This window comes from Priapulus caudatus, unplaced genomic scaffold, assembly GCF_000485595.1.
Source record: "Priapulus caudatus unplaced genomic scaffold, Priapulus_caudatus-5.0.1 Scaffold428, whole genome shotgun sequence".
Lineage (NCBI taxonomy): Eukaryota > Metazoa > Priapulida > Priapulimorpha > Priapulimorphida > Priapulidae > Priapulus > Priapulus caudatus.
In genome coordinates this window covers 67306-92820 of record NW_014577489.1, presented here as the reverse complement: position 1 = coordinate 92820, position 25515 = coordinate 67306, and the positions used below count along the sequence as shown (strand labels likewise).

General features: G+C 44.1%; 1 protein-coding gene across 1 annotated transcript; it reads right to left on the bottom strand.

Annotated features, from left to right (window-relative positions):
- Positions 1–315: 315 nt before the first annotated feature.
- On the bottom strand, positions 316–9782 carry LOC106810294 (pyroglutamyl-peptidase 1-like). The gene is made up of 5 exons (XM_014813601.1): positions 9734–9782; positions 8794–8966; positions 3080–3173; positions 2372–2510; positions 316–1652 (listed from the first exon to the last, which is right to left on the bottom strand). Exons 1-5 carry the CDS (start codon positions 9780–9782, stop codon positions 1496–1498), a joined length of 612 nt encoding a protein of 203 aa, XP_014669087.1. The 3' UTR covers positions 316–1495.
- Positions 9783–25515: the final 15733 nt, after the last annotated feature.

The window sequence follows — 25515 nt, the reverse complement described above, 5'->3', positions numbered from 1 at the left end:
GGAAGAATTATAAGAATATATTATATATCCCACAGCAAGGGTACGGCAGGGCATATATAATATACTACCTTATGTTTGAAAACCTGCATGATATAGACAGTTATATGTAATAAAAACTCGAAAAAAATGTCTTGATCACATCACCACATGATTCAACCTTCACTACACTTCTACGCCTGTCAGTTTAAAATTATAAAAACAACAATCGTGCTTAAAAAATCTGTACACTGACTACACACACACACACACATATATATATATATATATATATATATATATATATATATATATATGTGTGTAGTCAATGTACAGATTTTTAAGCATATTTATTTTTTATATATAATTTAATATATATATTATATATATATTACATATATATCGGGGTTTTCTCCAGTTCTGTAACACATGTCAGGTCCAACATGCCTTCGGAGCTGAAGCTATTTTGCAACATCCAATAAATCCAACGTGTTCTAATAAGCTTAACTGCCTAAAGACATGCCTTAAGTTCCAACTGTGTTTACGTTTGACAATTCCAACAATCATGCTGTGTTTCCACAGTCATGCTGTATACTCTCTTAACTCACCGAGTGTACATGTGTACTGCAGTTCCTGAAATGGACGGTCGCCCACTCGCCACAGGCGACCAATGTCTAGCTCGGGCGACCGAAAATTGCACAAGTCAAGTAGTCACTTGCCCCCCCAAAAAAGTTTGGGCAACTGCCAATATTTCAACACAAACAAATTTACTGATATGTTTGAGTTGTTCTTTGTTTACTATAAACTAATCATAATACTAAACCGGAGTCCACGCTAGGATACAATCAGACCAAGCTCGCGCATTTTCGTTCCGACCTAGCTTGCTGACGGCGGGGTAGACTGGTACTCTTCGACTCCCGCTATACACTGCAAACATACATGTCTAGATGCGTTGTATGGCTAGCTTGATACAATGTATAACATCACATTTATGTACATGTATCGCTGACCTGAGCCTACCCTGATCGGCCACGCTTGCTTATACGCTTGTATGCTATGCCCGCTGTATAACGCTAGTGTGGCATAGTAATGGATAAATTATGCTAGCAGTGAGACCGGTGAGAATCGGGGTGCCTAGCTGAGCCCGCTCAGATCGCGCGCACTCGCTCTATGCGCACTGGCTCAGATGCGCTGCTGTATAAAATTTGGGCCTCCAACAATGCATTTGGGCCAGTGACTAAAAAAATTTACTCGCCCCCCAAAAAAAAATTGGGGGCCAACCTTCGGCTGGCCCCCATTTCAGGCACTGGTACTGGGACTGCCTACGTTCCTTGCCTAATGTGCTACAATTAGCAGTCTGGCTATTGCATGACATGTTTTCTGAAATTCCTAGGAAGAACGCTGTGATTATATATATATATATACTATGTAAGTGTATATGAACCGTGACTGAGGTTTGGTGGAATAGATAGAGTTAATGGAACACTTGTCCTTCGTGACTGCATGTCTCTGCACGTCATCAGGATACTTGCTCCAGTAACGCCGTTATGAGCACGCGCAGACCTAGCGCCATCTGGCTGGCACTATACGGCTTGTCGAGCGGTGGGACGTGGATGAAGACGGTTGCTCGGCGGTTTATGTTTAGCGACGTGTAGTAGCAGAAATCACACAAGTACCTGCGATATGAGATCATCGGGGATGAGCGTGCGTGTGTGTGTGTGGACAACGTAGACACACACAATGACAGGTTACGCGCAATCATTTCATACGAAGGTATATACGTAGACGATTGCAATGGTGAGTGAATGCCTGCACGGAACAGTGTGAATGTTATGAAGTATTGCTTGCCACCCACAGCTTGATGAAATAGCAAAAACTGTGCAAGGCACGTATCAACAAACAGGGGTGATTGCATGGCAAGGTCTATGTCTATGAATTTTATTGCGCTGAAACCATGCATTTCATTACCCGATATCTTTACCAGATCTGGCTGATGGTGTAGTGTTGTGGGAATGGTAGTAGCCCAGTCAATCTAGCAAATTTGAGGGGTAACCCACCACCAATTGCAAAAGAATTTATTGCACTGCAGTGCATTTCAGTATGGTCCCCTAAACACCATACTAAAAGTCCCAAAAAATCCTAGCATTGGAAAGTGGAATAATTTGCATAATATGCAAATTAGCTTCCACCATAAGAGAAAATTCGTATTTTCACTATAACTTTGCATCTAAGTACCCGGTTGAAACAAATCAAGTGTCCAAACCCATGTTTTCATGGTCAGTGAACATGATAGGCACATGTACAAATTACTGCAGTGGAATAAATTCTTTTAAATTAGTGGTGGGTGAATTAAGGTACTATTTTGACTGGACTATAGGGGTTGAGGGTAGGTTACCTGCCGGCGTCCATGGAAGGTACAGCTACGACCTTACACTCGACCTCGTTCAAACACCGACACACCTTCTCCACATCTAGTTCTGTCTCCAGCACCGTGGCACCTTCCTCTACACAACACTGTGTACTCGGAAATAAACCTGACAAAACAACAATGCTCTGTTTAGTAATAATGCAACAGTGAATACCGAAGATATAACATTCTACGACCCAGCGCGATACGTATCCCATATGTTGCATTTAACACATTTGCGAATTTGAACGAATGAACAAACGAAAAGAAAATTTTGGAAATCTTGTAATAAGTAGCCATAAATAACACTATTCAGATTATTATCTACGAATGCATTCGTTCAAAAAGTACAAAACATACACGCATCACAAACCAACAGTAATCGTCGCAAACTTCGCACACTAGCGAGAAAGAGTTCAATCCCACACTCGAGTTGCTCGGTACCATGAGATCCTACGTCATTACATCATACTGTTCAAGCCAGGGGGCAAATTTATTTTTCGGGGGCTACTTTTCAAGCTCGCGTGCATGAAAATAGCACTCTAAAATTTGGTTTGCATTGAACTCTATGCAAATTTACGGGGGCTCTTTTTGGCATTTCCGGGGCTCTTTTTGGCATTTCGGGGGCTAAATCGCCCCGAGCCCCGTGTAATTTTTTCACTGGTTCAAGCAGTGCTGTCTTGAAGCAGGGCTTACCACACACGTCGCGTGAGCAGTAGCCATCGTTGTGTGCCAGCTTCTCTACGACTAGCTCTGTGGCAGCACCGGACACTCCTGTGTGTACCATCAGCTGCAACAAGCAACCACACATACCCGAGTCAGAATAGCGCACGCGAGCAAAACACGGCCCAGGCAAATATCACACATGACAGTATGAACAGTTATCACTGTAGCTGGGCTCCTGAATCCCTTCCTCGAATCCCCATATTTACCTACCATTAGGTTGTGCCTACGATCCCTCACTCTCCTCTCCTTCTGCAACTTACACTGGGTTGTGCATCGCATTTCCCTCTCTCTCTCTTTCTCTCTCTCTCTCTCTCTCTCGCTCTCTTCTCTCATTCTCCAACTTACACTGGATTGTGCCTAGCATGTCTCCCTCTGGTTTCACTCTCCACCCCCTTCCCCCTCTCCACCTACCACTATCTCCTCCAAGTCCCTCCCTCTCCCCCCTCTCCACCTTTCCTCTCATCCCGCACTCCACCTACCTCTCTCTCAACCTACCTCTCCTCCCTCTCTCTCCCCCTCTCTACCTACATCCCTCTCTCTCCCTCTCTCTACCTACATCTCTCTCCTCCCCTCTTCCACGTACTGTTGGGTTGTGTTTCTCCCACAGCTGGGGCACCAACCTTCCTCTCTCCCCCTTCTCTACCTCCCTCCCTCTCCCATTCTCCTCTCCCTCTCCCACTTACCGTTGGGGTGTGTTTCTCCCACAGCTCGGGCACCAGCCTTCTCCTCTCCCCCCTCTGCTCCCCCTCGCCCCCTATCCTCCCTCTTCCCCTCTCCCACTTACTGTTGGGTTGTGTTTCACCCACAGCTCTTGTTTCTAGTGTTTCTATACGTATTGTGTTATGCTTGTATGCGTACTATATACTGTCTACTATTGTTTCTAGTGTTTCTATACGTATTGTGTTATGATTGTATGCTTACTATATACTGTCTACTACTGTTTATAGTGTTGCACATGTGGACTTGCGTGGGTTTGCTAAAGTGGAAACGGACGCGAGCGCACCATTATGTTGAAGCTCGTATCGATAAATGTTGTAATCAGCCAAACAGGTGGATGCACCTGTATAGACAACACATGCACGCACACTCGCGCACGCACACACAGGTACGCGCACGTACTCATGCGCGCACGCACGTACGCACGCACACAGGCACAGGCACTTGGGACAGAGTCAGGAAAAACTGAAAATAATATGAACGCACATTCACAAATCGTACCCCTCTGTTACAGTTAGTCATAATAGAGCTCTATATATATTATTATCATAGCGTCACAGCACACTCGCCGCGGCGAGTGAGGGAGCGTTCGGCGTTAGTTTTTACATAGGTTTTTATGAAGGAAAGTTGATATACAGTGTCGCAACAGTGGAACTGTAACAGAGGGGTACGGTAGTAGGGCCTATTTGTGAATGTGTGTTCATATTATTTTCAGTTTTTACCGACTCTGTCCCAAGTGCCTGTGCACACAGGCACGCAAACACACACGCGCGCACACATGCGCTCGCACGTACATATAGGCACGCTTGCACGCACGCACGCGCACACGCGCCCGCATGCGAACACCTAAACACGCACGTGGTCGTAATCAGAAAAGTTTAATGCTCCGATAATAAGCTCCCCTCCCCCAATATTGCCTGTCATTCTTCCGCTGGTATTTCATAATATGCACCGCATAATTAACAATTTAGGTGGGGAACTATTGCTATTAACTACAGAAGTGTGGGGCTTGTGCCTGCACACGGGATATTCCTTTGATGTTTATTACTACTGAACCTATCAGTTAGTGGATTGTTTGTTTGCGCGGTTCAATTTTTTCCTTTTTTTCCTTTTTTTGTTGCTGATGATTTTTGGTGATTTCTTTGTGATTTTGCATGGGTGGTTTTGATGAGGTTTTGGATGCTTGAGGATGTGATTGAATGATTTTTTAATATTTTTTCGATTACGTAGTTTGAGTTACGTTATGTTCTTATCACGTTGTAGCATCATATCTGACATGCAACGACGCATTTACGAATATCTATAACATAACCGAATCAAATCAGTAGAGCAGTAAAACATACAAAATACCGCTGATTGCAAGCCTCAATACATAGATTTTATTAAAATGCGAATATGCTAATATTCTGATGATTGAAGTCGTCGGCGTGTATGCATATGCATATCATCAAGAGTTCATAATACGGTATAATAATAAAAGGTATTATTAGCCCTTGATATCATATCGATTCCGCTGAAAATTTTATTATAAGTTTATTATGGTTTCTAATGCTTGTAATGATATGGCAAGGGGTTGTTTTCCTTTGTGTTTTCTTTGCGGCAATACCGCCAACCGCTCCCTCCCTCATCATCACGCGGCTAATTTTAACTTAAGCACACTAAAACCATGGAAAATAATGAAAGGCTAACCAACGCTATATTTCTCACATGCCCTAAAAAAATTGCCTTGCCCTTCTCGTCGCTTAATTCGAGCCCTGGTTTTACTTGTCATCTTTTGAAATTTCTGGGTAAATCCCTGTTTTTAATTATGTAGTTAATTATTACTGCATGAACATTACATTATTTCTCATATTACACAGGTCTAAGTATTTTTGCCAATGGCTGGTGCAAGAGGTAATTATTTTGGTTTTTAAAACTTGTTTTGTTTTATCACTGCACGTACATTACAAAACCTGTTACATTATATCAGGGGTAGATACTGACAATGATTTGTCATTATCTACCCCTGATTATATGGTATAACGTTTGTTGCAAATAGGCAGGGTGCGAAATTAACACGAGTCCGGAGTCAAATATTCCCTGATTTGATATGTGCAGGAGTCCGTGTGACTCCCTGAAAATTCTGCTATACTAACTAGTTCGTTCCAGAGCACGGCCTCGCGGAATTACCGTATTTTTTCAGCAAATGTCCAAAGAAAATTTGGCAGACGTGCAACCACATGAATCTTCAAAATAAGCACATGCGTTATTGTTAATATCTTTAGTTTTGAACTTCAGGCTGCGGACTCCCTCATTTTGCTGCGGACTCCCTCTCTTTGAGGGCAGGCGTTGGACTCCCTTGTTCAAAAGTTAATTTCTACCCCTGAATAGGTGTAGCGAGATGTGACACAAGAGATTGAATGATGTTGCAGGAAATCGAGATCAATATCTGTACAGGTTTCAGCACTTAGTCAAAACCTGTCAAATAACTAGCTGTATAATTAGGAAGTTGAAGCCTCATTCACTAGTTAGTCAAATAATCTTACGTCAAATCACACTGAGGGTGGCCACTGCCCGAGTGTTTTACGTTATCAGTGGTTCTTTTATATCCAAATTTCTGAGGATGACACTGGCATTTTTTATGTGGTCATCTTAGCCACAAAGGATTAACAGTTCCCAGTGTAGCGAGCCAAGATTTTACACTTTGAGCAAATTCACTGCCCTGGCTAGAATTCACTGCCCTGGCTAGAATTCACTGCCCTGGCTAGAGTTTAGACTCACGGCCTTTTTGCAATTAACGATGAAAATGCTAACCACTGGATCATGGCAGCTCAATTATGCTCTATGCAATTTGTTGCAACTTGTTGAAAAGAAGCGAGCAATTAATTTATATTGCAGTGTGCAAACATGTAACTACTGTTCTAATGCAAATTAGCCAATAGGCCACAACAACGTTGTTGAACGTGTTGGCAACAAATGTTGAACTGTGGTGTCATTGGCCTTCATGAAATCCCACATGTATATAAACATGTAGACATTCCAGCAATTATATCGGAAAACGGTACCAGAATAGGTTTGAATAGCTCATGACATGCCAGAAAAAGTGTCTAAACTTTTATTCGCGAAATGTCAACGCCGGTATAGCTAGAATGTTAATTGCCATGATTAATGTGAAGTTCACACGTTGCGCTATAAATAGAGATAGAGAGTGCATATGTATCAAATACCTGTCACCACAACGGTCTTCTTCTCAGCGTTACTTCCCATTATCTTATCTTACGATAATCCACTGTGCTGTAGTGGTCGGTATCTCAAGGTCTGCAGCTCAGACATAGGCAAACCTGCATGAAGATAAAGATAAGCATGTGCATAGATGTAACGGAATACCTGCAATGCTGCAAAGCTTCCCCGTAGAGTTTCTTATTACCTTATACCTTATACTAATCTTAATACCTAGAGTGTGGCTAGCCGTGCGTTTAAAGGACCACGCAGGTAGATCTACACAGACTCATGATAAAGCTACAGCTACATCAACATTCAACACAGCATGAGAACGATTATGGCCATATATATAGGGCCTAGCTAACACATTGTGCATGGGAGAGCAAAATTAAGCCACACGCCATTTGTGTTCTGGCCAGTTGAGCATCTAGGCAGTTTGCCCTTGGCTATATATACTATAGGTGCGGGCGGACAGCCGGGAACTTTGCCACATCCGGGACTTTCTTAACCTAGCAACCAGCTGTGCCGGTGAAAACAACAGCCTGTCTCCGTGAGCTTACACACGCAATACCCGATTTGCAAACCTAGAGCATATTCATTTCCTTGTATATATGCCGAAAACTTCTCTCTCTCCGCGACAATATATTTTACGCTCGGGTCTAAAATATCCATCTAGATAAAAGAGGAAGCGAGGAATTAGAGCATTCGCCGCATACGTCAAAGGCGCGCTTCTTTGATGTCCTAGCAAACAGTCTATAGCATACGTCGGCAACATTTAGGGCGGCTCGTCTTGCAATGCTGCAAGCGTTACCCGCTTTTTTGATGGCATAGCGGTTTCTAACAAACGGAATGTATTAAAGGTGGTGAACAACAGTAGATCGCGTCCATAGGCAGCAGGCCTGAATAAGCATCGAACAGATATTAATTAAAAATACTCACACTGTTACTTCGCTTACACAACATACACTTTATTCATGTTAAATAACTACAGATGCATGCTCTATGCTCCGCTCAAAACTTTTGCCAGCTCTATGATGCGAATTTCTACAGAGCAGTCGGATCCCGTTTCATACACAAAAATGGCCGACCGGCGACCATGGCTACGCCACTAGCTGAAATGGCACAATTACACAACAAGACCAATTTTACTTCTAATGCTTTTTAGACGCACCTAACTTGCGTGCATAATGCAAATTATTGCACTCTAGTGCTGAATTTCGGCGAAAACAAATGCCAAAAAGGTCTTTTCTAGAGACGAAATAGTGCAACGGTGAACAATTGCGGCAGCTTACTGTTGTACACCTCCTATAGCATATCCGTCTGTCACAGATAGGGCGGCGTGCGTCATATAATAATGTAACTATATATTTATGTGTCAGTGTGCAGCGGCAGCCATGACGGCAGCCAACGTTTGTTGCAGATGAGCATTTGGACGGCATTTACAGGAAATTGTCGGCAATAGTAGGTGAAAGAGAGTATAAAAACATTAAGACTTTGGTTGCAAATAGATTTCGTATTTATTTACCATTATATTTTATGGAAACGCTCCAAGTGCCTGTGGCTAGGGATTACTATGTTTTTCTCTACATCGTTGCAACAGCTGCTGGCTTGTCCATCATGCAGACGGGGCTACGCTCGTGCGCATGCGCGTACATGATCGTCGCGTAGCGCTCGGATTGAAAAGAAAGCTGCATGTGTAACATCTTACCCTCGTAATGATCAGTTCACGGGGCTTCCCTCTCCCCTTCTCCCCCTGTCCTACTTACTGTTGGGTTGTGTTTCTCCCACAGCTCGGGCACCAGCTTCCTCACTGCATCGTACTCGACGGGCAGCCGCTGTATGACGAGGTGCACGTTGCCGTCGACGACGCCCATCTCTCGCAGCTTCTGTATCGCCACCCAGCTCGAATTCACGTGGTGCACGCCGAACGGACCGAAGCCTGCGGGCCAATCACAATGCAGAGATCTTTTTTACCCCAATTAATTACGACGCAGAGGTTTTTTCCTCCAACCAATCACGACGCAGAGGTTTTTTCCCCCAACCAATCACGACGCAGTGGAACTCGTTTTCCCCCAACCATTTACAACACAGAGGTTTTTTTCTCTCAACCAATCACGATGCACAGGTTTTTTCTCTCAACCAATCACGACGCGGGCAGCGGGGATTTTTAAATCGGTCAAATTTTTTTTAGAAATTATTTAGGCAACTCGCTGCACGCACGTTACAAAATTTGTTACGTTATACACGGTTCAGCATTTTTTTTGCAAATTTGTCAGGGTTCTACTTAGGGGGTTTTACTCAGGGCTCGAATTAACCGACGGCGATTGCCGTCGGTGCCCCTATCAATCGCCGTACTGCCCCTGAAAATCCAACCCGACCGACGGCAGTCACCTGCCTTGGCCTTTTGTGTAATTGCCGTCGGTGCCCTTTAATCTACTGCCCTAGTTTCGTTTTTAGTCGAGTCAACATAACACGTGCGCGTGCGTGCTGTAGTTGCAATGATGAGCTTCAAACCGATAGTCGCAGGAGGGAATAATAACAGCATCAGATAATTATTCGCTCCTGATAGCGGGCATGTAAAATTTCTTGTTACTGTACTTCCATTAGCAGAGGTAGAAAGAGCGATGGTGAGAGAGGCAGCGAGAGCAAGAGAGAGAGGGGTAGTGAGAGAGAGAACGCGCACCTGTTTACGACGGCACTACAAACTCACGGCGATGCTCAGTGGAGAAGAAGCAATACTCATGAAACCGATCATAGTTCGACGCACTAATCCATATAATAGCTGTGATGAATCAAGTCTAATCAAATCAACGACGTCATTATTAAATTAATTTGTTTACTCTCACGCTAATTGGCCTTCCCGTTCGTTCGAACGGATTACGAACAGCCTGCTAGTCAACGCGTGGCCTTTATATCTTTCGTCAATCTCAGCAACTCTAGCGTTTCAGCTGCTGAAGTGGTTGCCTCTCTATACCGACTGTCCGTTGTTCAGATTGGTAATCTATTGCTTTTATCTGTGCGTCGGTAAGTCCAGCGAGGAGCGATCGGCGGGGTGAAACTTTTATTTCATTTGCGAAAACGCATTATATTGTATTTGTGTCCGGTGCTGAAATGCCTGAGTGGCGTAGCCGCATCCTATGATTCCTATTGATCATATCGCTGGTTGGTGGCCTTTTTTGCTGCGACTGCTATAGATTTGTTTTTTTAGCATTGATTTTGCTACGTTCTTACGCGTTTACACATCTGTACAGCCGGTGACTTGGGAGTGCTGAATCGTCTTTGACGTTGATTGATTTATCGGGTGAAAATGTTAAATCAATATCGGTAGCGTGGGGCGCGAGCAGTTGCAACCTATTCTCGGGAGACAACGTGTGAAGACACTGTATGCTAAGCTTTTAATGTCCAAGATGAAAGCTATTGTGGTTATTCCCGCGTTCAGTTTTTATCATATAGACCTTATACAACTTTAGAACTCAAGTGTTACATGCCTAGATGGACGAGAGAAAACTGCCGGATCAACCAGGAATTTTTCAAGTGCGCAGACTTGCGACTTTTGGTTGCTCGTCGCTGCAACCTGCAACCGCAAGCGATCGGTCGATGTGTCACCGCGTGTGCGCACACATGCGATCTCGAAGCAATTCTAGAACTATTTGGGAGCGATTGGGAGCGACGAGTCGCTCAAAATCAAAACAGTTTGATTTCTTGCAACTCGTCGCAAGCGACCAGAATCGCTACGAGTTGCAGTTGCACGTTCCCGCAGACATAGCGATTTCACAGCAATTTCGACTGCGATTCTAGAAGTCTGCGCTAGGCTTAATACTGTTAGGGTTATTGCCAACACAGTGAGACGGCGTTATTGAATTCTGTGTCTTTTCTGCCATTCATGGTCTGTTTAAGGTAATCTGGACTTTTCTGCTCATCTGACTGTATGATTGCTGCTAGCCTATAGCATAGGATGCAGACTATATCGTAGTTCCTGCGTATTGTGATGCTAATAAAAAACACATTCCGTGCGAAAGCTATTGCGTCCACCACTATTCTTCACCATTCCATTTACAATTACCTTATTGGGTAAATGCTGGATTGGTATTGGTATAACCACAACTTGGTGCGTGGCTCACTTAACGAACTCGTGTAACTCGTGCCCAGCGCTCATTGCCTTTTTACCACGCACGACTGGATCGAAAAATGATATAGATATAGAAAAAAACAATTTTATAGTGCATGCCCTTCCGTAGCACGAGCAAACCGTTATCAAGTTGCTAAAATAAATCATGTATGTAACCCTCGACCATGAAGTCGTTAACATATAGATAGAAAGCTGAGAGAGGCTGAGGGAGACTAGGTGAGGCTGATGGAGGCTGAAGGAGGCTGAGGGAGGCTGAGAGAGGCTGACGGAGGCTGGGGAAAGCTGAGGCAGGCTGAGGGAGGCTGAGGGAGGCTGAGTGAGACTGAGGGAGGCTGGAAGAGGCTGAGGGAGGCTGAGAGAGGCTGAGGGAGGCTGAGACAGGCTGAGACAGGCTGAGGGAGGTTGAGGGAGGCTGAGGGAGGCTGAGGAAGGCTGAGGGAGGCTAGGGGATGCTGAGGGATAATGGGGAAGACTGAATGAAGCTAAGAGAGGTTGAGGGAGGCTGAGAGCGGCTGGGGGATGCTGAGGGATAATGGGAAAGAATGAATAAAGCTAAGGGAAGTTGAGGGAGGCTGAGAGAAGCTGGGGGATGCTGAGGGAGACTGAAGAAGACTGAGGGATGCTGGGGGATTCTGGGAGAGGCTGAAGAAGACTGCGGGGTGCTGAGGGAGGCTGACGGAGGCTGAGGGAGGTTGAGGAAAGCTGAGAGAGGCTGAACGAGGCTGAGGGAGGCTGATGGAGGCTGAGGGAGGCTGAGGGATGCTGATGGACGCTGGGGGATACTGAGGAAGACTGAATGAAGCTAAGGGAGGTTGAGGGAGACTGAACGAGACTGAGGGAGGCTGAGGGAGGCTGAGGGATACTGGGGGATGCTGAGAAAGGCTGAGGGAGGCTGAGGGAGGCTGAGGGAGGCTGGGAGAGGCTGAGGGAGGCTGGGACAGGCTATAACGAAGGTGGTTGATATCGTAGAGTCGTATACACTGCGACGTCGCTGTACAAAGGGTACACGATATACTATGCATCCTACAGGCTCTCACAGAAGATATAAGGTATACCTACCTATAGTTATACGCCAGTTTCAGGTAGCCTTTAATCGTATAGACATGATATCGGTTTTCGTGTACTAGTATAGTAATGGTATCGCGACCGTACACACCATGCCAACGGTGGTCAAACGCATTCACTGGAGTCCGTCAAAATTCTCCACTATTTGTTCTGATCATTTCGTGACAGGTAACTACTATTTTATAACTGCATGTGTGTGTGCGTGCCCGTGAGTGTGTCAGTGTGTACGTGTGCGTGTGCATGTGCATGTGAGTGCGTATGCGTGCGTGTTTGTGTGTGCGTGTGCGTCCGAGTGTGTCACTGCGTGTGCGTGTGCGTTTGTGTGTCCTTGTGTGTGCGTGTGCGTGTGCGTGTGAGTGTGTCACTGTGTGTGCGAGTGCGTGTGAGTGTGTCACTGTGTGTACGTGTGCGTGTGCGTGTGCATGCGAGTGCGTGTGCGTGCGTGTGTGCGTGTGCGTGCGCACGCGTGCATGTTTGTGTCCTTGTGTGTGCGTGTGCGTATGTGTATGCGTGTGCGTGTGAGTGTGTCACTGTGTGTGCGAGTGCGTGTGCGTGTAAGTGTGTAACTGTGTGTGCGTGTGCGTGCGTGCGTGCGTGTTTGTGTGTCCTTGTCAGTGAAAAAATACACGGGGGCCCGAGGCGATTTAGCCCCCGAAATTCCAAAAAGAGCCCCCGTAAATTTGCATAGAGTTCAATGCAAACCAAATTTTAGAGTGCTATTTTCATGCACGCGAGCTTGAAAAGTAGCCCCCAGAAAAATAAATTGTAAATTTTTTCCCTGGTCCTTGTGTGTGCGTGTGCGTATGCGTGTGTCACTGTGTGTGCGTGTGCGTGTGCGTATGCGTGTGAGTGTGTCACTGCGTGTGCGTGTGCGTGTGTGTGTGCGCATGTGTAATCTTGGACTTTGTTTTTGTTTCACGAGACCTGGGGTAATTTTATTCAACTAATGCAAAGCAAACAAATAAGAATAGCTTAAAATATTTTATATTTGCAGTGCATATGTATCTTACATAATGTCATAATTATAGCTACAGAAATGCTATCTATATACTCGTAAGGCATATTAGAAGAAATTTCATGAAAAAACTTATTAAAACTTCCAAACCGAGTGATGGATAATTCGTATCGTTATGCAGTAATCCTATGGGCGCCAGTGACGCGATCGTGTTGTTTTCACCGGCGTTCTGCTGGTGGTCACGTGACTACTGACCTGTGACGTAGCTCCGCCCCCGCACCTATACGTCTATAGTAACTCTAGCTGTCACTATGCCTTACGCCTTACACTAGCTGTTACTACATCGATCTGGGTAAGCAATCTGCTGGTCTCCAGCACCCCCCCCCCCCCCGCTATCACACATGAAAAGCGATGTATGATGACGATTTGACCTATATAGCCACACCAGGCGATTAGTAATTTAGTACAGTAACAGACAAGACAAGACAAGACAAAAGATAACGAATTTTGCACAGGGGAGAGATAGTGATCCGCTAGGGGACGGCTCTGATTGGCTAATTTTGTCTCTTATTCATTTTATTTTTTATTATTTTTGGCTAATTTTGTTTTAATTTAGAATTAGGGATAGAGTTAGGCTTAGGGTTAGGATTAGGGTTAGGGTTAACTGATTACTATATCCACAACTTATTTCTACATTCACTATCTCTCCCCTGAGACCTACTAAAAGATAACCATGACCCCCCCTCTGTGTGTGTGTGTGTGCGTGTCTGTATCATGTGCAAGGGCGCAACCACGTGTTGAAAGTTAGGGGGGTCCCAAGCAGCCAATAGCAACGTGATCTGCGGGCAAGCGAATATCACGTATTAGTTCAATATCACGTATTTCAGCGTGCGCCGTGTTGATGGAAGTTTGCATAATTGTGATGTCATGAATGACATTACTAGAATCATGTATACATAAAATACCAAAATGTTTTATTAATTAGATTTAGCTAACTAGTAGTAAAGCTACACACAGACTGTTCTAACTGTGTGACACAGTTAGCATGATTAAGATGAAGAGGAAAATAATAATGATGAAAATAATAATGCAAAAAAATGTCTGACAACTGAAAACAGAGAACAGTGTTAGAAACCAAATGTGACCTTCCTTGAGTCACACTTTTCAACAAAATCCTTTGCAATTGCTTCAATATCGATTCCAGAACACGTGATAAAAAACAATCGCGTTGATTGGTTCAATTGTCTTTTCGCCGTCACTTCAGCCGGCAAAAGTTATTCTTTTGACTTTCGCCGTCGCCGTGAAACCGGGCTGGCGCCATGCAGTGTCAGTGGAGACTGCGCCATAAGATATAATACTAATAGTTTTGAACTTTGCCGGTAGGGGTGAACGGTGTCGCGCCGCGACGCGCCGCTTGTGTGGAGATGGGCCTTTTTTTAGTGTCTATAACACAACGCAGCGTAGCTATATAGACACGGTTGGCTTGCGAACGCGTGGTGAATGTCGTGCTCGTTCCATGCACGTGAGATTGAATGTACTATGTAGGTCGAATCTAAATGATATTAACAAGGGTTCTATTTAAATATCTGAATCTGAATCACAGTTATAACAGCATTTGACCACCTGGGGTTTTTATTTATTTTAACTTTCACCGGTAAAATATGGATGTTTTACGATAATAAACGCTTATCAGACTATTTTGGACCTCGCCAGAAAATAAGGTCTTCCAGAAGTTGGGGAGGTCCACATAAAAGTCGGGGGGTTCGTGACCCCCCCCCCCCGACCCTCCTAGTTATAGTGGTTGCGCCCATGATCATGTGTGTGTGTGTGGGGGGGGGGTGAACGTGTATGTTTACGACTCTCGCTGTCTCAGTGTTTGTCCCCCTTCCTCACTTCTCTTGTAAGATCCATAGCGTTATGATCTTTATGGCATATTGACATAGGCCCTTTACTCTAGTCTAGTCTCGTTGCAAAGCGATTCACAACATTATAAACATACATTTCGCTGGCTAGGCTAAGGTAGAGGAATAAAAACCATACACTACTTGTCTTCACCTGACCATAGTGACGGTACACGGTAGTAACTAGACTAGGTCTAGCTGTGTATGACTGTCATTAGCTGACCAAGATTCAGTCATATATACAGTCACTCAGTCAGGATATGATACACAAAAACACAACACAAACACAAAATTAGCATCGCAGCAACGGACCACTTGTGTGCGTGTGTGCGAGCGTGTGTATCTGTGTGTGTGTGTGTGTGTGTGCGTGCGAGCGTGCGTGCGAGCGTGTGTATATGTGTGTGTGGGCGTGCGAGCGTGCGTGCGTGCGAGCGTGCGTATGTATGTGTGCGTGCGAGCGAGCGTGCGTGCGAGCGAGTGTATGTGTGTGTGCGTGCGAGCGAGCCTGCGTGTGTGCGTTCGAGATGCATGAACATGCAGGTGCGTACAGCTACGTGTGCGTGCGTGCGTGCTTGCTCGCGTGCGTGCGGGCGAATTTGCGCACACGACTAACTGACAACTAGGTTGTGGCCAGCTAATAACTTCACTGCATGCATTAGTGGAGCCATATTTACACTGCGTTCCTGTTTCAGAACACCAATGACACACGCACAACGATCCCCATGGTCCAGTGGAAGTACGAATCGCTTCAGCAGTGTCTTAAACATCTAGGAGATGCAGTCTACCCCGATCCAGCAACAGGTAAGAAAACCTCACCTGTCGATATCTATTCACCTGCTTGTCTCCATTGCATCATTAAATCCGAAGACGTAAAAAGAGAGACGTGAAAAGAAAGTGTACACTTTATTCGTATTGTTTGTGCACAGCGGCCTGCGTTGCGGTGCTAGTGTGTTGCAGAGGAGCAGTTGAACGGTATTTGCAGGAAATTATCGGCATTGATAGGCGGAAGATAGTAGAGAAACATTACGACTTTGGTAGTAACTACATTTCGTGTTTATTTACCATCATTTTACTATTGAAACGTTCCAAGTGCCGCCTGTGCTTCTCTTCACAAATGAACATATCGCATCTGCGATGTAGGCTTGCTCCTGTCTTTGGTGTGCATGTTGGCATCAGAGCAGTGATGGGTAGCTGGCTGCTACCTACTTCGTCTATATGCGACCGCCTGTACATCTACGACCACACTACACAGCGTGTTTGTCAGACGCATATGCTTTGAACTGCCGCATGCAGCGGAAAGCGAAGTTTGTTTTGCTTTCTAATTGTCGCGCGCCTTAGTTTTCTATTTTTTTCACCTTAAACAAAAAAAACGTGTGGGGAAATTACACACATGTTCTTGTGTTTTCACTGCGTCACTCGATATCGTAAACGCAAAGAGTCGTGTGGCTTTTTTTAGATTAGGATAGAGCTTTTTTTAGATAGGCACGAGAATTGAAACTTTTATCTATCGTTCGATCGTGATCCTTTCAATGCAAAAAATTATAGTATTTATATCTAAGTCCGCAAGACCACACCTTAAGGAAATCGAGCTTTTTTCCCCATGAATTTTTAACATCGATCACTATGTTGCAAATTTGATTATATTCTAACTACGCATTTTTTTAAGTTGTGGTTTGATTACTCGTCCTATCTAATAAGGGGCTAATAATATTTTGATTGCTAATCATAGCTTCTAGCATCGCCCTTCTGGAGCCGCCATGTCTTTTTGAATAGCCCCTCCCCCTCAACAAACACGAAGCCTCGAATATTAAAATCATAACCGAAACTATTAACGTTCGTGGCGCCGTTCATGACGTATATATTACGAACAATATAGAAAGCTGGCAGCAAGTTCTATCTGACTTCGGCACGTAAGTCAAACAATTTGAGACGTAATTCTTGACGTGCGACCCACAATTAATGGGAGCGCATGCGCTCAATTCAATTCAATTCACTTGAATTTTCTATATTTACACGTATGAATAACATTTTTGATGTAACATATTAGTTTAAACAAGTTAATAGACAATGCTGATGAAATTAGAATAAATGAAACTAGATAAATAGAAGTGATAGAGGGTGATTCGTTCACATAGCCCTGCGTGATCCCTCCATAACACCATACTAACGCATCGGATATCAAACCTAACGGACCACTCGGCCATTTAAATCGCGTCACCATGCACAACTAAGCTTTCTCTTCACTGTCAGTTCTGTGCCGGAAATTGGTCGGCGAAGCGCACATAGAAACACCCGCAGATGCGCGCGCAGGTTTCCTCAACAGTTATTCTTCTTTTGATGACAAAACGTGTGGAAACGTTTTCGGTTTCTTCTACGACCGCACGAGACTGCAATAATCGTTATGCAGGTTGCAAGAAGCGACGCTTCCTAACGCTATTCTTCTAATATATATATATATATAATAATTTATGTTCCGGTAGTACCCTGGGGGACATAGACCCTATGAGCTTCATTACGGTTCAAGCAGCAATGTCAATCAGGTTTCAGTTATCGATTAATTATTGAATTAAAACACACCTTGTCTAGTCTGCATCTGATCAGTGATCTGCATATGTTTCACTTTTCAGCCCCTTATACTTATAGTTATACTAGTCACAATCAGACAGACATATTGTCAATCCATACTGATAGTCCATACACAAACCCCGGGGGGGGGGGTCACTATATATGCCGGTATTACCCCATGTGCGTTCTGACAAAAAATAATAGGCCCTAGTGCGATCGAACTGCACATTGGAAAACCCTACCCCCTATTGCAGACACAATTGAAGAATACCACCCCCTATTGCATACACAATGAAAATATCCCACCCCCTATTGCATACACAATGAAAGAGTCCTACCCGGACCCCTACCCCCTATTGCGAGGTCTTGCAGACAAGTGGAGGGCAAAGAGTGGAGGGAATGGAGGGGGCTCGTGAGGGGGCCCTACTGCGGGCGCGGTGCTTGATTTGAACGATTCTGAGGGCTTATTGCGGGATTAGCTTTGTAAAGGGGGTCTAATTATTTGCTCCCGCGCGGGCCAGCTTTAGAAGTTGAAAAACACCCCCCTAACCTGCAAAATTTGGAACGCACATGGGGTAATACCGGCATATATAGTGACCCCCCCGGGACACAAACTAACTCAGTAACTGTATAGTTTAGAACATGAAGTCTCATTTATTAGCTAACCAAGCACAGATTGTTAGGCGAAGTTGACCGCTTTGTTAATATCGAGGTTTGTCAATGCCTTCGGTCAATGCAGCCATTTTACTTGTCATCCCGGCCACAAGTGATGAGGGATTCTGAATCCCCAATGTTGAGAGCCAGATTTTTACATTTTGAGAAAATTTACTGCCTTGGCTTGGGTGTGAGCACTGATAGATACTAAAGTAGGTTCGCATTCAGTTTCATACGTTTGTACGATATAACTGTTGCACACTATAAATGTTGCACGAATCACTAATATATATAGTCAGTTGGGCTGAGAGGGTCTATATGTCCTCCAGGGTACTGCCGGAACGTACCCTGGTACTATCTAATATGCCTAGCAGTAATATAATGCAGCGTAAGTAAGTAATGTTTTGTTGAACGAGCAAAACATTAAAGCCATTGAACATCGTCGGCCCGTGTTAATGACGATGACGACGACAACGATAACGACAGCGACGACGACGACGATAACGACGACGACGACGACGCCAGCGACGATGACGACGACGACGACGACGACGATGATGACGACAACGACGACGATGATGACGGCAACGGCAACGACGACAACGACGATGACGACGATGACGACAATGACGACGACAACGACGACGACAACGGCAACGTCGACACCGACGACGACGATGACGGCGGCGGCGTAGCCTCGCCAACATAAAGCGACAGTTCAGTCGCTTCTCGGAGAACCGTCGCTAATGGCGGCGGTGATCGCTATCGCAAACGATAAATATTCACACATGTGAGGAATTTCCCGCCGACAGCACATCTAACGAAGATGCCGATCACCGTCTGCGCGAGTGAAATTAGGGGGCGCTGACGTCATCGGCGCGACCGTCTCACGCAGCAGATAACAGCGGCGAGTATAGTAAAGGCGTATCGATTCTAATTGTGTTAGCGGCAACTCTAAAGCTAGTCAGCACGCTAAATTGCGATTTTGTGCAATTAAGAACGCTAATTTCTGACGGACATAGTCGTATTGGACATTTACATGGAGTACTTATCTTCGTCGTTATAAAAGCTCTCACTAAGGAACACGTCTATAAGGAAATGATCTCGTGCCTGGATGCATTGTCGTATATATACACCAACAAAAACAAAACAAAATAATCGTAATGACCAATATAGATGACAGACTTTCAGCTAATAACGGATGCGGTGTAGAAAAATCACTCGCGCCTATATTGGAAGAAGTAATACACATCGGTGTTTGGATCAGAACGAAAACAATTCCGTATATGGTTATATAAATTATAATGTTTTCGGAGCGTGACCAAACTAGCACCCCTCCCGTTTTTCCTGCGTAAACACAAGAACGTGTGTATATAGAGAAGATGTAATTACTAGCATGGAGCTGTAGGCAGCTGCAACCTGAATCAGCCATTACTGGGGACTCATCGCCGCTCGAAGTCATTTTCCGCCATTTTTTTTTTACTTCCACGTAAAACGCGCGCGCTGTCTAGCGCATTATTAGGAAATAATTCTCGCGAAAAATTTGATTTCAACTTGATGAGAATTGGATCGCTGGCGGCCTGGCTTGTGGCATATGTTTAGACACGTAAGAATAATTTTATTGCAGAAATATTCATAGTTATTGCTGTTAGATGCGAGCATGGCGTGTGTGTGCGTGGACGTTAATATAGACCGCGCATTAGCTCGCATCTGAAGACATACGATAACATTTGAGCGCAAACGCAAAGCACTGCTTAGACAGCCGGTAAAGTTAATAATTGAAGACTCGGAAAAACTATTATTTAAATATACGAAAAGAAAATAATTTACGTGGAGACATGCGGCAGTAATACATGATGACATAATGAATATGTACGTGCGATAACAAATTGTCACCGGTAACATTTGAAGACATAGGAGATGGAATATTTATAATGGCATGATGAAATTAACAGAAGTGACTGGCATTGGGAAATCAATAGCGCCAATTCATCGATTTTAAAACAGTCAATGGCGCTGTTATTAAGTGAAGTAGACGTAGAAGTTGATGTAGAAATAGCGCATGCCGATGCACAAGTAGTGACCGAGGAATATGCTGTATCGCAAGGCACTTGTGATGAGCAGTGTCATATTTGTATCAGTAGGCGAGAGCATAAAGTAATAGAGTTAAGCATTAGTAAAGATGTGAACTACATCATTGCAAGGGCGTATTAAGAAGGCGTATTAAACGCGTATTAAAGAAAGGCGTATTAAGAAGCGTATTAAACCTTCTTAATACGTTCTTGATCATTGTTATAGACACATATTAAGGGCAAGGCATGCTATGATATCGTGTAGGTGACATCCTGTAGGTATCGCGTAGGTGTGCCAATGCCAACATATTACTTGTAGACATAGTGATCGCAGAATACTTTCTTCTTTTTTCTAATAACGTAGTGGGTTGCAACATGCTTAATGTAATTAACATAACATAACGCAACATCATATCATAACATATTATATATTATATTATTATTATTATAACATCAGTAGACAATTACGGTGAGTAAATGAATGCACGGCGAATATATATATATATATAACCTTAACATATTGCGACCATAATACATCCATGCGTATAAAAGGGGTTATATGAATACACAGTACCACAGCATAGGTAGAATATGTAGAATAGTAAATGACATGGTAATGCCTGATGGCATAATAATGGTGAATGACAATGTTTTTCGTTACGGACAATCGTGACGTAATGGCGAGGTTCATAGATAGATGTTCGTAGAAATGATGCATGATGTTTGTTAAAGCATAATACATCGCAGTGTTGAATAGATTTTTACAAACACCATTAATGTGTTTTTTGTAGACAGAGTGAACGTGCGCGTGTGCTTTAGTGAATTGTGAAAGTATTCGCTGCATTGTAATTTAATGTGAAGATAATGTACGAGTAAAGGATGAATAACATTGTATTATATTTAGTAAATGGCACCGGGAAACATTATCGTGAAATTTATAGCTATAAAAATGTTGAAGGTTATTGCAGCAGACATTGTGAAAGACTATGCTGAATACATCGCATGCAGCAACTATTAGTAAAATACACGTACACAAATCTTACGTTGAAAGATCAGCAATAAACGCTGCTAATGCATGCTATAATTAAACACGACAGACCTAAACATGTCACGAACGTACCAACACAATGCGTAGTTTCGTCAATTAGGTATATAGCCACCGAGCGATAATGATTTTAATTGCAATGAATTCCCTGACCCCAATAATGTTGGTTTAGTTACTGAAATCGTGTTTTTATGTTAAATATTAGCTGAAAAATGAAGGATAATGGATTTTAATGGCGGCCATTTTGAAATACAAGATGGCGCCCAGATACGATGCCGATGGAAATGGGCACCCGATCTCATGTGAGTGTACATAACATCTTAAACTACCTGTGTGCCAATTAACATACTTTTGTCAAAAAGCGCACCTCGGTATTAAATGCAGATCGATTGGAAGAAGCGTGGCTGATTTTAGTATGTGCGGTTCCCCTGCAGGGGGCGCCGTTAGTCCTGGAGACTGGTCGTGGCTGAAGGCCATGACGTCATAAACGACCATCAACGGCTGCAGACGTATATATCGACCGACGAAGCGCCTCTTTAGCGTGTAAACACACCAAGAGTGCGAAGTAACGCTTCAATGCGACGTCATCTGATGAAATTTGTCATCTTCGTTTTAACGTCAGTACGAGGTATTGCGCGCTGAGCTCGACGTTTCGACGTGCTTGTGTGTGTTCTTAGTATACATATATATAGGAGACCAATATTGACCGAACACTTCGTAGAGTACCCATGCACGCACGCACCCACGCGCGCACGCACGCACCCACGCACGCACCCAGGCACGCACCCACGGGCGCACGCACGCACCCACGCACGCAACCATGCGCGGACGCGCGCACGCACGCACCCACGCACGCACCCACGCACGCACCGACACACGCACCCACGCACGCACCCACGCACGCGCCCACGCGCGCGCGCACGCACCCACACACGCCCGCGCCTTATTCGCATGGATATTATCAACTAAACGCGATGACAGCTAGCATATTTCGCTGCAGCTGCTACTGCTGCTACTGCTACTGCTGATGCTGCTGCTGCTGCTGCTGCTACTGCTGCTGCTGCTGCTGCTGCTGCTGCTGCGATCTCACTCAGAGCTTAAACAGGCCGATAACCAGCTCGGCTTTCGTGGTGGGCCGTCGTCGTCGTCGTCGTTGTCATCGCCGTCGTCGTCGCCGTCGTCGTCGCCGTCGTCGCCGCCGTCGTCGCCGTCGTCGCCGTCGTCGCCGTCGTCGTCAATGCCGTCGTTATCGTCGTCGTTGTCGACGTCGCCGTGGCGGTTAACTGACGGCGCCCGCAATCAGCTATTACCATTAAAGCGCTCGACTCGGGGTAGCGCTAAGATTTATTGCTTTCACACGCGACGCTGGGCATACGGAGTCTTAATGGGCTATTCTTCGGTCGGCTGCCGTGTTGCTGCTGCGAGATGTTGGGCGGAGAAAACACGCGCACGGGGAGGAGGAGAAGGAGATGGAGGAAGAGGAGGAGGAGGAGGAGGAAGAGGAGGAGGAGGTGAAAGAGGAGGAGGAGGATTGTGTGCGGCATGGTTGAGGAAAATGCTAATATCCAATAAAAGAACCAATGTATAACACAACAAGAAAGTAACCCCTCCTTTTCAAAATATACGCAATTCGTTAAACTACAGTAATATGACTTCTACGCCGTCAATGTCTTCGAGGCTAATATAGTCCTCACTCCTGTCGGGGTAGGAAACGCGATATTTATGTATGTCGTCGTTGAAGTATTCAAGAGTGCCTTCAAACCACCCATTTTCGTACTGAACTTTCACCCTACGGCCGCAAAATTCAACGTCATAGAATCGGTCATCCTCATTATCAATTCACTCGTCGCCGTCGTCATCGAGTGACAATGTGTGTCTGATGATCGAGCCTCAGCATTATTCTTAAAAAATTCTTAAAATTTGAGAAATCAAGCCTCGATGATTCTTATAAAAAGAATTCTTATAAAAAAAAAAGTGTGTATACACCCAGGCAACCTCTGATATACAGACAACTACGGACATAACGTATATCGGGTCTATCACACTCCTCGACGCATGAAAAGCTATTGAATACGTATATCTAAATGAAAAAAAAAGTTGAATGGCTGGCTCGATATATCCGCTAACGACACAGGTTGTATACTGACAGTTGATCACCTGAGAGCTCGAACAAACCTCATATATACACGTTATAATGGTACCGAATGTCTTCACATTACTGCTAACCATGCAGCCTATTAGTGCTTGCTAGCACACCGCTGCTGGGCTAATATTATAATATAGTAATTATTCAATAAATATATTTATGTCATAATAAATGTCATAAATATTTAATAATATATTGTCGGAATAATATATGGTTGAATTAGAAATATATGATAATGTAAGCCATATAATTAATGGAAATGTGCGTGCGGGTGTGTGACTAAGTATTGAATTTAAATATATATTATTCTTGAATATTTATATATATAAAAATATATATAAATATATATATATATATGATATAATCATCATTATACATGGTTCACGTTTTTTTAAAGTTTGGTGTAATTATTGCGAACGAACCACCCAAAGGTATACGCTATAGTTCTGCATCGCTGGACGAAGTGAAACAATAGACCATTCGTCTAAGCCTCACCTTCACGAGATCACCGTTTAGTCGTGTGTCAGTTAAACAAAAAATGGAAAGCGAAGATTTAAAAACAACAGATTAACTACTCAAAGTATAACAATATCAGTTAAAGTAGTCGATGTAACTCTTCCTCATCCGTCTTTCTTTTGCTCGCTTTCGCTTGGTAGCTTAATGGCTTTCTTTTTCTTCTTGTGCCTCACTTTGTCATAATCTGACAGACTGTCCGATGCGAAGCGCTCATGAATGACAAACAGCGGAATAAATGAATCCGCATGTATTTGAGAATAAATGTGTATTTGTCATGTGTGATTCGGCAGTATTCATAAACGCATACATCACACGCACAATTTCATCACGTTAAACTTCAATAGAATCAAATTCTCGTAAAAATCAATCATTTGGAATGCGAAATCGAATTCAAACTCAATGCCAAAGCCACGTATTTGAAGGTTGGTCTCAAAATCAACTAAAGCAATAGATCGAATACATTGGTTTGAGAAGCAAGATAATTATTCTATTATATAATCTGTTATAAACCATCGCTCGCTCTGCATTCGTAGTACGTACGATGGGAGCTTCCATCTTAAAATATTAAGACACTTGAACGTACGCGCCATCTCGTGGCAACTTTCATAACGATCCCAACGAACATTCCTTTGAGAAGGTTCCTGATACCATCCCTGTGCCTTCCACTGTTTCAGCGTGCATGTGAACACATTTGGGACTAACAGGGTTTACTAGAATCCCACCACTCCACCACAGAGTCACCGCAGTAGACGTTAGATGAGCGCTGTCGCTCCGCGGCACTTGTTTAGCATTATATTTTATTGAAACGCTCCAAGTGCCTGTGGTCATTCTGCTATGCATCATGTGATTGAGTAAGAATTAGCTAGAATGCAGTGTTTCCCCTGTACTGGCCAAAACGGTCTGTTAGGTGGTAAATATTTTTGGGTGTTTGTGCGCGTTTCGAGGTTCTAGCAAAGTGAGCACCGGTCCGCAGGTGGGAAATTTTGAAAAAATAGTGCAATTTGGTGCATTCTAAGCTGGTTTGGTACATTATAAGCACTGTTCTATTAAAGAATTAACAATGATTTTCGTCAGCGAGGCAGTGTTTTGGACAAATTTCTGTGTGGCAGCTGAGAGTTTGAGCAAAGCGGCCCGCCTTGCTCGTGTCAATGCAGGGGAAACACTGGAATGTGTCTAGCTGACTTAGCACAACTGTTGATTACTTTCTTGGGTTGAAACGTGTTGGCATTGTTAGTATGCATACACCAGTACACTGATACAGGTATACGATATCACAATCTGGTGCTTATCGCTTGCTGTTTTTTTTTACCAACAGACACCAAATAATCAGTTGGCAGTTTTGCATGACCCACCTGGACACGTACAGAGCAGTAGTGTGAATGCACCTTATAGGAGCGTACACGGCCCATGACGTCTCAGCTGCAGGCCATTCCTGATGAC

Bases quoted from the DNA above. Each gene is read 5' to 3' on its own strand.
- LOC106810294 (XM_014813601.1), bottom strand. From the start codon at position 9,782: ATGATCGGTTTCATGAGTATTGCTTCTTCTCCACTGAGCATCGCCGTG. The intron at 3,174-8,793 runs GTAAGTAGGACA...TGCTTGTTGCAG, and splicing joins GGGAGAAACACAACCCAACA to CTGATGGTACACACAGGAGT. The intron at 1,653-2,371 runs GTAACCTACCCT...CTCATATCGCAG, and splicing joins CCTTCCATGGACGCCGGCAG to GTACTTGTGTGATTTCTGCT.